This window comes from the organism of the source record quoted next, unplaced genomic scaffold, assembly GCF_019419815.1.
Source record: "Pyrus x bretschneideri cultivar Hongxiangsu unplaced genomic scaffold, Pyrus_bretschneideri_v1 Contig5, whole genome shotgun sequence".
In the NCBI taxonomy this organism is placed as follows: Eukaryota; Viridiplantae; Streptophyta; class Magnoliopsida; order Rosales; family Rosaceae; genus Pyrus; species Pyrus x bretschneideri.
Genome location: NW_025999787.1, coordinates 11,370,806 through 11,384,592, shown reverse-complemented (window position 1 = coordinate 11,384,592; position 13,787 = coordinate 11,370,806). Strand labels below are relative to the sequence as shown.

The following is a 13,787-nucleotide window of genomic DNA, read 5'->3' as shown; positions in this document are numbered from 1 at the left end:
CATTCTTTCAAAAAGCTCTATAGAGGAATCAACCATACCGTACTAAGCATAACATCCAGTCAACTCATTCCATTTTGTATTTCCCAACTATAGCCATTTTGTTTTTAATTTGTAGTTAAAACTAAATTTGCAAACCAAATGATGTATCACTAATAAGAAATAAACATATTAATCAACACTTGAGTAATTCAATCAACAACATCCATATCATCTAGCTTACAAAATTTAATTTCTCTAGTATTATCTGATAACTAATAAGGGGTGTTCAACCCATCCACTTGTCTTATTTTCTTACCCTTTTAAAAGTATAATTATTATTAACAACTTTGTCCTTAGAGAATGACAAACCTAATATAAAATTACAAAATAATTAACCAGCAATTAAGTAAGGTACTTATGACGATTTAGACCTAGTATATGGCGGCAATGTCCGTACATGTCAGGTTTGCGTATGTTTTGGGCACAAATTACAGGGCTTGAGTCTAGATGCACCTATGTAATGAGTCCTTCATCTTCACAAACGACTAAATAAACGTTCCATCATGCTAGACCTGCAGTTGGAGATTTGCCATTCGGGCAATGGATGCAAAGTCTTTATCAATCTTAATATGCATGCAGGCCAATTGCTTGGAAGCTGCCTTCTTTGAATGCTTCAAAGAGATGAAACATCAATGCTGTTCTGAGTCTAGTTTTAAACTCAAGTCTTTCCTCTCGTCCATGGCCTACAACAAGCATTCTTTTCTACCCCTTTTTTTGGGTTGAAGCCCTAACTAGTCCAATCTAGACTTGGAAACTCTATACAGCTATTATTTTTGTAGAATTTAGAAGCTTCTAGTCACGTCACTTCCCGCCCATCACATCAATGAAAAAGAAACCACAATCCAGATGCATATCATAAATAAAACTCATCACGATAATAATTAATAATATACATGATTGAATTCAACCGATAATGCATTAAAGATTGCATAAATCATATGCCATGATCAATTATTTGTACCATATTATATCGATCCTGAAACTACTAAGTATTGGTCAATTATGAAGCACTTTAAACCCACCAAAGGGTCTGTGCTTCAGAGGCGCTTAGGCTTGTAACACACCGGTGCCCTTTGATACCTATTTCACCTTCCTTGCAGGTTGCTTTGCTAGTCCACCCACGACCAGAGCACCCTTGCAAAGGTCTTTACACCACACTTTACGTTGACTCGAGGTCCACCCGGTTTCGTGCATCACCCTTGGCGCCCTCTGTGGGAATCAACACTTCGAATCCTACTCATCTCGAACGTGAAACACCAGGGTAGTTTTCCGGCTTACTTTGCAAGGTTTGAGAGGTTCTGCAGTAAGTGAGAAAGCTTGGAGTTTTAGTAGTTGCTATTAAGAAAGAGTGGAAGAACGCGAAAGCCATAAAAGAATGAGCATGGGTTTTATACCATTGATAATTCCTCTATTTTTTCGGACATTTAAAGATAATTATTGTACGTTCGATACTAAACGTACGGTACATTAAGAACTAAAGAGTACTTGAAAATAAATAATACACAAACTTTTGATATAGAAAAGAACTGGATTATAATTGGAAGTAGTTAAAGTATTGAACTTATGAAAGAACATGGATCGGGTGGAGCTGAGACTTCGACAGTTCCTTCAAGCATCAATGCGACTTTCTTCGTGGTAGGTCTGAGCGACGGATCCTCCTGAATGCACCATATTGCAATCATCACATACTTCTCCATCTTCTTGATGTCATGCATTGCCTCATGGTCATTCTTGAATAGCTGGTGCAGATTATTCTGCTTATAGCAATCGTATGCCCAATCAGCTAGTATCATTTGATCTTCATCCTCCGCCGCTGCCTCAAAATGCCTCCTGCAGAAAATAATCTCTAACAACAAAATTCCATAGCTGTAAATATCAACCTTGGCCGTGATAGGCAACCTATTCAACCATTCAGGGGCCACATAACCTTTCGTTCCCCTGATTCCGGTTGTGGTTAGAGTTTGGTCGATTTTCAAAAGCTTGGCTAGTCCGAAGTCAGAAATTCTTGCCGCGAAAGAGTCATCGAGAAGAATGTTTTGAGGCTTGATGTCACAATGTACGATTTTTCTGCTGCACTCCTCATGCAAATACAACAACCCTCTTGCAATTCCCAGTGCAATTTGCCTTCTCTGGCACCAGCTTGGCCTCAACTCTCCGAAAAGGAAGCTCGCTAAAGATCCGTTGCTCATGAACTCATACACAAGCATTTGGTGCTCTCCCTCGTAACAAAATCCAAGCAGCTGGACTAAATTTCTGTGGTTTGTTCTGCCAATAGCACTCACTTCCGCTTTGAATTCCAAATCATTTTCTCCGACCCTAGCGACTAAGCATTTGACAGCAACGCTCTTCCCATTATCAGGGGCTAAAACTCCTTTGAAAACTATTGCAGAAGTACCGCGTCCTAGTTCTTCCTCGAATTCGTTTGTAGCGTTTTTTAGCTCCTCATAAGTGAAATGCCTCAAATTCATATCAGAGATGACTCGATAAGGCTGAATCAGCTTCGCTTTTCTATAAGCAATACGAAAAACAATCAAATAGGTTGTTAATAGCAAGATCAAGTTCAGAAACCCCGAGCTACTCAGGAGCACTGATCCGATGAGGATCAAAGTTGAGCGATCTTTCTTTTTTGTATTTGGAACTTCAGGTATCAAAGTATAGTTGTCTTTCCTTACTTTGATGAGAGCTTTTCCACCAACAGTCGGGTCCATCCTTCCGTTTGAAAGAGGAATTCTCTTCTTTTCACACTCTCCATTCTTGAAAATGGCGACGGCACAAAAACAATCATCGAAGCAATTCTGTCTACACCAATCCTCATCTACCGGTGTAAATTGCTCATAACCACCGCCAGACCACTCTGTGTTTTGCATCTCACGAAATTCAAAACTCTCTGTCTCAGGCGAGGCCTCATCACAACTTTGTGAAACAAAGTTTTGCTTGCATCCTTTCAAGACATCATTGGGATCAATCAATGTGTAGCCATAAGGACATTGGCAAGTTGGTCCTTCATCATTATAGCTGCAGAGGCTGTTGTATCCACATGCACCACTGCCTGCGTCTCCTTCAATTGTTAAGCAAATATTCGAAGGTTCGGAGGTCAAAGGGGACCAAGCCATGGGGCTTCCGGCACTTGAGGCAGCGGTTTTAGGATGAGCAGAGTGCCTCAAAACTCCGTCATGCTCCAGAGTTACTTTATGGTAGAAATTTTGCGTGGAAATTGTGTTGGATGATATCATATTCAGTACGCTTCCATTCCTTGCAGTAAGGTATAGATAGCCAGACTGATTGAAGATGACCTGAAAGCCGGTATTAGTCGAGGTTGCATAGTAAGCAAAATTGTTTGTCTCCAGTGGGAATTTCGTTGTGTAAATCGTGAGATTTCCATCAGATTGTAGCGAAAACATGAATCTTCCCCGTGAGTAATTTGTTGCCGTGTAGCGCGCAAAGAGTTTGTCATTCTGATTTAGAATCTGTGCAGGTAGTATTGTATCCGTTGGTTCACCAAAACTCTCCCACACATTGGATGAACTTCGATCTGCCAGCACAAAATTTCCAGTGTCTAGCATGGATGCATAGGCAACTCCAAGACTAATAGATTGAGCAGACCATATGCGCTTGCCGGTTGCATCGTTCAGCATAAACTCGCCACCGTTCGAAAGCTCAACTTTGGATCCCCCTGGCACTAGATTATCCCCATTGGCTGACCAGACAATAGTTTTATCTTTTATCTTATCGAACCAAATGGCTAGTAGGAACCCATCTTTTCCGATTCTTTGAAAACCGAAAGCAAAGTCGCCAGATGGTGATGTCCATGATGATGAGTTATCATCATTTAGTGCAGTGAGAGATGAGCCTAAAGAAATGTTTTTGGAGGTTTGAGCTAGGGTGGAAAATGGTAGAAACATGAAAAGGAAGAAGAAGGGAAGATTTATCAGTGGACAAGCCATGGGAAAATTACAAAGGTGACGAAATTTTTTTTCAAATAAACTATATTTTCTGCGTCAATCACTTGCAATTTTTCAGTTCATCTTCTTTAAGTATGAAATAAAAAACTTGAATGATGGACGATGGTGTGATTTCTTGTGCTTAAATTAGAGGATCAAACCGCAACAAAGTCAACAACGAGCTCATTTTCGTCAATGGTTCAATTGACTTTGATTCCAAGTCTTTTTTTATTGGATTCTTCACGGGCATTACTTGGAAACTGTCTTTTGACTCCTTCAAAATTTTAGATACTATGTACAATTTTTGCATGGCGTGTAAGATCATTTAGTGGCAAGTCACGATTATCCACCCCTGCCAAACTCAGAGAGACTATGGGGAGTTTCACCATGCCTGTGACCACAGTCAAGCAAATTCAACAGTTCAAAATATTAATAAAAACTTTTTAAATGAAAGGTATGTAAAGGATTTGAAGAAATCAACTTACTTATAAGGCAAACTTACTTATAAAACGACCAATTGATAATATGAAGATTAATCTGACTTGTTTCCAAACACAATCTCTTACGTGTAGTAAATTTTAAAGTCAAACATGTGGAAACACAAACAGGGTGACATGAGTGTGGGGGATCGTTGTGCTTCACACGTGAGACAACTTGCTCTGATATCATAAAGAAGATTGAGGTTCCACCACAAAACCAATTGGCAATGTGCGAACCAACTTACTTATAAGTTCTTGCATGGTATCTTCTCTCATCAATGTGAAATTCATTCTCACTCATATCAAATCATATTAATAAAAACTTTTTAAATGAAAGGTATGTAAAGGATTTGAAGAAATCAACTTACTTATAAGGCAAACTTACTTATAAAACGACCAATTGATAATATGAAGATTAATCTGACTTGTTTCCAAACACAATCTCTTACGTGTAGTAAATTTTAAAGTCAAACATGTGGAAACACAAACAGGGTGACATGAGTGTGGGGGATCGTTGTGCTTCACACGTGAGACAACTTGCTCTGATATCATAAAGAAGATTGAGGTTCCACCACAAAACCAATTGGCAATGTGCGAACCAACTTACTTATAAGTTCTTGCATGGTATCTTCTCTTATCAATGTGAAATTCATTCTCACCATATCAAATCATATTACTCTATTTTCTTAAAGTGCAGAGTGACCAAATTCGGTTATTTGATGCACTGTGCAGAGTGACAAATCATATTACTCTATTTTGTTAGGAATAAAATTACAATATGAACTATCAAATTCACTCAACTAAATGTTAGTGTGGACGTGCGACAAGTAAGGTGCTTATGATATAAATTTTGAGCTAAACCAAATTTAACAGATATTTAATTTGATGAGCATGTTTTTTTACAATAATTTATATTCCTAAAACATATAGTACCTTCTTGTTACATAATTTAAAACACGCAGTACGTACACAATTCACAATTTTGAAGGATTTATTGACTGATTCATGTTGAATAGGTCGCTGTTGGAATATAATTATAGGTTAGGTCATAGTCCTCACTTTATCTCTAGTTGTGAGGTTAGGTTGTGGTTACCACCTTACGTTACTCAAATTGTAGTCAACTTCTCTTCATTGATTTATGGCTGCTGTCTTGTTTTCTCTAATTAGTTTTGGTCCAGCAATTAGGGCTTAATTCATGGAGAAGGTTGTGGTGAGGAGTGCGGCGTGTTGTCCAGTGGTATCTGTTCGTTCCCATTCACTATATTAGCTTGTATCTTATAAATCTAACACACATGATGAAATACATAAATTTTGAGGTAGTTGTCAATTTTCTCCCGAACTTGTAAAGAAGCTAGCATTTTTTTTTTTTTGAATTTTAATTTTAGCCAATTACTCCCTTGAATTTTATAATTGACCCATTTCTCACTCTTTCTAGAGACACTCTAGACCACTCACACTCTTCACAAGACTACTCTTACTTTTCACTCTCACTTGGTTGCCTACTATCTTCTTCGATTGGTTTATTGTTACACAGCAACACACACACACACACACACACACACACACATACCTATTTATAGGCATGTTTGCCGACTTCACTAGCACTTTCTAGTGCATGTTCATGCACACACTGCACCGACATATGGCTTTGCATAATAGCCACATATTGTACAACTTGCTAGAACTTTCTAGCACATGATTATACACACACCCCCACCGACTTAGGCATTGCTAGATCATTCTAGCTATTAATCATGCATTGCCACCGACATATGCTTGCTAGAATCTTCTGGAACAATTTCATGCATGTTTGAACTAGTATAATCTAGTTTCTTTGTTTCGATTGATCTTAATGGGTTGGTGTTGATCTTCAACATCTCATTGACCGAAACACTCTATTTTTTAAGAGAATTATTTTGCATCCAATACTACGCAGTAGGTCAAGAACTAAAGAGTATATGAAAGTATACAAAAGAAATGGATTATAATTGGAAGCACTTGAAGTATTGACCTTATGAAAGAACATGGATCGGGTGGAGTTGAGACTTCGACAGTTCCTTTGAGCATCAATTAATGCGACTTTCTTCAAGGTAGGTCTGAGCGAAGGATCCTCCTGAATGGACCATATTGCAATCATCACATACTTTCCATCTTCTTGATGTCATGCATTGCCTCATCGTCATTCTTGATAGCCGGCGCAGATTATTCTGCTTATAGCAATCGTACGCCCAATCAGCTACTATCATTTGATCTTCATCTTCTGCAGCTGCCTATAAATGCTTCCTGCACAAGATAATCTCTAACAACAAAATTACAAAGTGTAAATATCAACCTTGGCCATGATAGGCAACCTATTCAACAATTCAGGGGCCATATAACCTTTTGTTCCCCTGATTCCAGTCGTGATTCAAGTCTGGTCCATTCTCAAAAGCTTGGCTAGTCCGAAGTCAGAAATTCTTGCTGCGTAAGAGTCATTGAGAAGCATATTTTGAGGCTTGATGTTGCAATGTACAATTTGGCTGTTGCACCCCTCATGCAAATACAACAACCCTCTTGCAATTCCCAGTGCAATTTGCCTTCTCTGGCACCAGCTTGGCCAAGACTCTCCAAAAGGGAAGCTTGCTAAAGATCCATTGCTCATGAACTCGTACACAAGCATTCGGTGCTCTCCCTCGTAACAAAATCCAAGAAGCTGTACTAAATTTTTGTGGTTTGTTCTGCCAATAGCACTCATTTCCGCTTTGAATTCCAACCCTTTTCTTCGACCCTACCGAGAAAGCTTTTGACAGCAACGCTCTTCTCATTATCAAAGGCTTAAAACTCCCTTTAAAACTACTGCAGAAGCACCGCGTCCTAGTTCATCCTCGAATTCGTTCATAGCGTTTTTTAGCTCCTCATAAGTGAAATGCTTCAAATTCATATCAGAGATGACTGGATAAGGTTCACTCATATTCGCATTTCTACAAGAAATACGAGAAACACCAAATAGGTTGTGATAGGATTTTTAGAACCTACGAAAAAAGGTTAAAATCACACAAAATACTTGCAAGAGTACAAGGTTGTTGTAGTATATATGCTCATGTAAGGTCGTTCTCCACAAGGACTATTTAAATAATTTATGTAAGACCAATTCCTAATTAATTACTTGAAACTAGAAATTGAGAAAAGAGATTTTGAATTTGGGTAATATTAAAAACCAAATAATAAATTTGGCCAAGATTAAGAAGATAAAAGAAAAGAGTTTTTAAATACCTATTTATAAAAGCACTAGGGTTCCGCCATCATCTAACAATCCTATGTTTTTTTTTTATCACTTACTTATGATCTACACATGCCATTTTGAAGGTTAGGTTTTCCTAATATATATTCTACTTGGAACCTCCAATATAGAACGTATATCTAACATGCAACTTGTCCGGACGTTCGGATCAAATATGAACATGAGAGACTCATTATGTTTTGTGAAAACCCTTTAAAAAATCATGCAATTAAATATGAACATGAGAGACTCATTATATTTTGTGAAAACCTTTTGAAAAACCATGCAATCCTTAAGACGTAATGTTCATCTTAAGTGAAATTACAATTACTAACCATAAGAAGCCAGCGTTAATTTCAGGGAACCTTTTGACCAAAATTGCATCAAATTACGTTTCTAAAGATCCTAATGGTGATCAGGCATTAAGACAATTAGATAGCTTAAAACGGTGATCAATAATTCAAAGTATGCATGCTATCAATCACAAGCAATTAAATAAAAATTGCACATTCATGCTAAGGCTCAAGGCTTTGCCCTAGCAAAACGAATTACTTACACATATTCATAATTAAAATAAGAGAAAATATTATTACGAAGAAAAATATTGAAAACACCTTAAAGTAAAAATTTGAAAATCTTCAAGAACCCTAGCCAATTTCCTATCTCCAAAATCGCATAAAAGAAGAAAAAGTAAAAGAATAGAGCCGGCCAAAACCTTTTATGCTCAACATAAGCGATCCCCTAATAAAAGTCTTTGGATCAGACTAGGAAACCAAATAATAATAAATTATACTAAAAAATAAAATCCCAATTAAGCTAGGAGAATATGCAAATAAACTGTCCAGCTTTTTAGCCTTAAATCTCATCCAAATCCAGCCCATGACTACTTGTTTTAAAGATCGAAACATTCTAAATACATGTACAGAAGATGCTGAATCCAAGATACCATGTTGGGCTCCAAAACTCGCAATCAAGCCTAAAACGTCATTTTTCCAACACCGCGCACTGCTTATTTATTCTATCGTCAGAAAATAACCACTTGGTGGAAAAATCTAATATTTTGATACGATCAAGATAAACGAATCACAAATGTCCCCCAATTGGAATTAATCCAAAATTCATCCATTTGATTACGTTTTGCTCCAGAGGAAATCAAAAGTCTTATATTAAAAATACAATTCAAAATCTCAAAATTCTTCCAAAATAATAATAAAAACATACTAAGAATAAGGTTAAATGTACAATATAATATTTGACTCACCAGGTTGTTAATAGAAAAATCAAGTTTAGAAACCCCTAGCTACTCAAGAGCACTGATCCGATGAGGATCAAGGTTGAGCAATCTTTCTTTTCGTATTTGGAACTTCAAGTGACAAAGTAGAGTTGTAGAATGTCTTGTTTAATTGTATTGTATTTCATAGTTGTAACAATGTACAAGGTAACATACATATAGGAGAAAGGAAAGCTGGTTACAAGCAACCAACTAGCTAAAGAACCCTAGTGACCAGTTACTTCTATGTCTACTACAAATCCTTGAAATAAGGGATTTACACAAAGAACCAAGTTAGGATAAGTTAATCAACATGTCAATTCCCTTAAATCAAGGAAGAGAAGAGAGAGCCGGCGTTGACATTATTGCATTTATGAATATGGTTTCTATCGATGCAAATTTTTGCCATCTTCAATCTTACGAAAGTGCACCTGCAAAACAATCAACAACTTTGATCAAAGACCAAAAGCCTCACACTCCCACTATGTATGGGGATTTGGCCAATGGATCTTTGATGCCTAAGTTAGTCTCTATGAAAAGAGTGAGTGTTTAGGGTTTTCTATCTATAGAAAGGCTTCACCTGTTTTTGGTGGAGAAATAGGATATTTATAGAGAGTGGACAACCTTTAGGGTAGGATTTAGTGAGAACATTACCAAGATATTCTGTAAATAATATCTTGAAAATAAAGGTAATTATCCATAAATAAATGTAATTGGGATTATTTACTTGATAGAGTTTGTCTTCAATTAGGAATGTATTAAAGATATGATTTCTTAATTAATCATATCTGTAATCCCTTTGACTTTTCCTTGCCATGAGCAAGGGAGCTTTGAGCAATTGTAGTCCACTGCCTGCATCTCCTAGAATGTTGAGATGCACGTAGGATGCCCTGCTCATTTAATAAGGGAAATCTCATCTTTCGTGGCAACACATGTTGCCTTCAGGATTTTTGGGATTATTTTTGGCTCCACAGTTTCAGCTAGGGTTTTGAACAATCAAGGGAGTAACCACTAGATAAAAGCTTCAATACTTCAATACTCTCTCTAAAGTTGGATCAAGGAGATTTATCAAGCCAAGCTTGCCTAAAAGACGATAAAATTGAGCAGAAGTCAAGGCCTTAATGAATAGATCAGCTAGTTGTTCATGATTGCGAGTAAACACATTATGACTAACTTGCGATTGGACTTATGCTCGAATAAAGTGGCAGTCCACCTTGATGTGTTTGGTTCTTTTATGACAGACTGGATTGGCAGTAATGTGCATAGCTGCCTGGTTGTCACACATGAGTGGCATCGAGTTGGAACTAATGACCCCAAGTCTGAGAGAAGTCCCTTGAGCCAAATTACTCACATGCAGTGGCTGCCATTGCACAATTCTCAGCTTCTGCACTAAATCAAGCAATGCATGTTGCTTCTTGCTTTTCCAAGTCACAATGTTACCTCCAACACCTATGCAATAACCTGTTGTTGATTTTCTATCAATGACATTCTCTACCCAATATGCATCAGTGTATCCATTGATCTATGTGGATTTGTTGTTTTGCATGATGATGCCTCTGTTGATAGACCATTTGAGATAACGTTATATCCTTGTTTCCATACTGAGATGCTCAATGGTGGAAGCATGCATAAAGTGGCTGACCAACCTCATAACATATGCGATATCTGGACGAGTGATTGTAAGATATGTAAGTTTACTAACAAGCCTTTGATAATAACTTGCATTGTGAAGAGCTTCCTCATCCATGGTCAACTTGAGTTTACTATCAATAAGAGATGTGGCAGGTTTGCAATCAAGTATCTTAGCCTCCTTGAGAAGGTCAACTACATATTTTCTTTAGTTCAAAAATATGCCTTTGGAAATGGTTGCCATTTCAATGCCAAGAAAGTATTTCAATCTCCCAATTCCTTTATGGCAGAGGTTTTATGTAGTGAATGTTTCAAGGCAGCAATTTCAGTTGCATTGTCACCAATAAAGATGAGATCATCCACATAAATAAGTACCATCAATTTCCCACTTGTTCCAGTTCGAAATGAGGAATCAACATTACTCCTCAGAAAACCTGCTATTTCTAACACTAAGCTGAGCTTGGCATACCATGCTTGTGGAGATTGTTTTATTTCATAGATTTCCTTGTGTAGTTTACAGATAATACCATTACATTTTCGAAAACATGTATTATTACGTAATGTATGGCCATGGTAATTCTAATTTATGAATATTAGAATTTATATGATTAATACTAACTTTTCAGACTGAATATGACCTGGTGGTGGTTGCATATACACTTCTTCATGGAGTTCATCACAAAGAAAGGCATTCTTCACATCTATTCGATACAATGACCATCCACAATTCACTGCCACTGAGAGTAAAACCTTACTATATTCATTCTAGACACTGAAGCCAAGTGTTCCTTGTAATCCACTCCAAAGGTTTGAGTGAACCCACGAGCAACAAGTTTGGCTTTAATCCAATCCAAAAGGTTTAAGTGAACCCACAAGCAACAAGTCTAGTTCACTCAATGGAAGAGCAACCTCCACAAGCATTTTGAGACATACGAGGATCAGACTATTGATTTAGCACAGGGGTGCCCCATGGAGTTGGTGAAGCGCCATGAAGATTGGGTGTGGCTCAACACCCATTTTAAGGACGAAAAATGCCTCGTAAGTGAATTATATATATTATTACAGGTTAATAATATTTTATTAATATTTTAATACGTTTATTAATTTATTTGAATAATTTTAATTAATATCAGCACTAATACGGTTTGTTTTTGTTTTAACGTAAAATAGCCAAGGCCAACGAGATAAATATGTTGAAGAAAAAACTTCTTTACCATTCCGGCTCCGGGCACTTCTCTTACAGGATGAGGGAGCAATGTCAGACAAACACGTTTTTTTAGATTTTTTTAATACTTTTAATCTCTATTATACAACTAATAACATATTTGTTCTTATTTTTTAATTCAAGCGGGGTCAAAGTTTCCTAAGATTGACGAATTCAAGGAGGTGTACATACGGCTCGAGGATGAGTTGAAGGAGGAGCTCCATGTAAGTTTTTTCAATTCTTGAATTCATAATTATTATTCATTTTAAATAAATGTTATATAAATATTAATTAACTTGTTTTTATTATTACAGGCTACTATGGTGGAGATGAGCCAGGCTGTCCTCGACGAGGTGGCTTCCCATCTTCCCCATGACATCCCGATCGAGAAGGTCGCCTCCCCCAGGATGCGGGTCTTCGTATCATGATGGACACCCTCAATTACAGACTCTGTCTTAGGTTGGGGAAGGTGTATCGGGGCATAGGGAATGCCCACCATTGTGAGACGGAAGCCTCCTCTTCCAACTTGACCTCGGAACAGGTTGCATCATTGATGGAGCGAGTTACGGAACTCCAGCAGCAGGTAGCGGCTCATAATGCTCACATTGTGACCCTAACTGCCCACATCGCCATCCCGAATGCCCATATTGCTGCCCAAGAGTCTAGGATGGCCCAAATCATCTCCACACTTCAAATGTTTGGCTTTAACATCCCCGCTAGTGGACTTATCCTCATACACCTTCGACCTCCTAGGCCTTTAACCCAGCACAGCCGACTGGCAGAGTTGATAGTGATGATTTTGTGTTGTAACTTCTTTTTTTTTAAACTTTTGTACTTTTTAAATTTTATCCGACTTATACGTACATTTTTATATTTATTTTAAATTAATATTTTTCCTTATCAATTACTGTTCCTAAATTAATTTAACTTTTCAAAATTATTTTGTTTAATATTCATTTTATAAACTTTTTTTTTTTTTTTTTTTTAAAATTTAAAAATGGTTTGTGCGACGAAAGAGTTCGTTGTCCCCCAGTAATACACGCAACGACAATGATAAATCTTGGGATAAGAAGTCCTTCGTCCCTCTAAACTTTATGCGACGAAGTGTCTCTTCGTCACTCTGTCCTTGCGCCATGTACATTTTCATCCCTTTACACTAAGTGCGACGAAACAACTGTTCATCGCGCATAACATTTTGTGCAACGAATGTGCTCTGTCCCTTTTAACTTAGTGCAAGGAAGCATCACTGTGCAAAGACTATTGCGCAACGATTGTTCTTCTCTTCATCGTGCAAGACCTTTCTTTACGATCATTGCGTGAGGAAGTGATGGCGATGAAGGTTTCTTCGTGTGTTATTTTAGACGACGAAATTCTTCTTTGCGCAACGTTTATTGTTTCATCGTGATAACTATTTAAATGTAGTATTGTCTGGAACCAGACGACGCCACTTTGGAGCGTGGAATCTAGAATCGGACGACGTCGTTCTGGAAGTAACACGTCTTCGTATCCAATTTCATAGTTTTCCTTTTTCTATTTTTTTAATATTATATTTATTATAAGGAAGTATCAATGCTGACGTGGTACAACTGACGATGTCGCTCTAGTGAAATTTAAAAGGAAGTATCACGATTGACATGGTACTACGGTACCATATGGATTTGGATCCTCTCTTGAGCTCAGCATCCTGAGCCTACTGAGCAAATTATATGGACCATTGAATTTTGATCAAACGGTTATAAATAGAAAGTCTTTTAAAAATTATAATAATTGTAGCCGTTGGATTTTGATCCAACAACCCATGTTATTTGCTCAGTAGGCTTAGGATGTTGAGCTCAGGAGAGGATCCAAATTGGTACTATATTATAGTTTCACGTTGAGAAGTAGACGGCGTTAACATTATTGTATTTATGACTAGGGTTTCAGCTAGGGTTTGAACAATCCAGGGAGTAACCAATGGACAAAAGCT

At 37.4% G+C, this 13,787-nt stretch overlaps 2 protein-coding genes across 2 annotated transcripts; both read right to left on the bottom strand.

Moving 5' to 3' along the window:
- Window positions 1-1,407: 1,407 nt before the first annotated feature.
- LOC103963660 (G-type lectin S-receptor-like serine/threonine-protein kinase LECRK3) lies at window positions 1,408-4,065 on the bottom strand. The gene has a single exon (XM_009376497.3). It carries the CDS (start codon window positions 3,981-3,983, stop codon window positions 1,587-1,589), a length of 2,397 nt encoding a protein of 798 aa, XP_009374772.2. The 5' UTR covers window positions 3,984-4,065; the 3' UTR covers window positions 1,408-1,586.
- Window positions 4,066-6,866: 2,801 nt separating this feature from the next.
- LOC125470406 (G-type lectin S-receptor-like serine/threonine-protein kinase LECRK3) lies at window positions 6,867-7,193 on the bottom strand. Its single transcript, XM_048569371.1, has one exon. The coding sequence runs from the start codon at window positions 7,191-7,193 to the stop codon at window positions 6,867-6,869; it is 327 nt and encodes a 108-aa protein (XP_048425328.1).
- Between the last annotated feature and the right edge of the window lie 6,594 nt (window positions 7,194-13,787).

Excerpts from the sequence above, each read along its gene's own strand:
- LOC125470406 (XM_048569371.1), bottom strand. The coding sequence starts at position 7,193 with ATGAGTGCTATTGGCAGAACAAACCACAAAAATTTAGTACAGCTTCTT.
- LOC103963660 (XM_009376497.3), bottom strand. The coding sequence starts at position 3,983 with ATGGCTTGTCCACTGATAAATCTTCCCTTCTTCTTCCTTTTCATGTTT.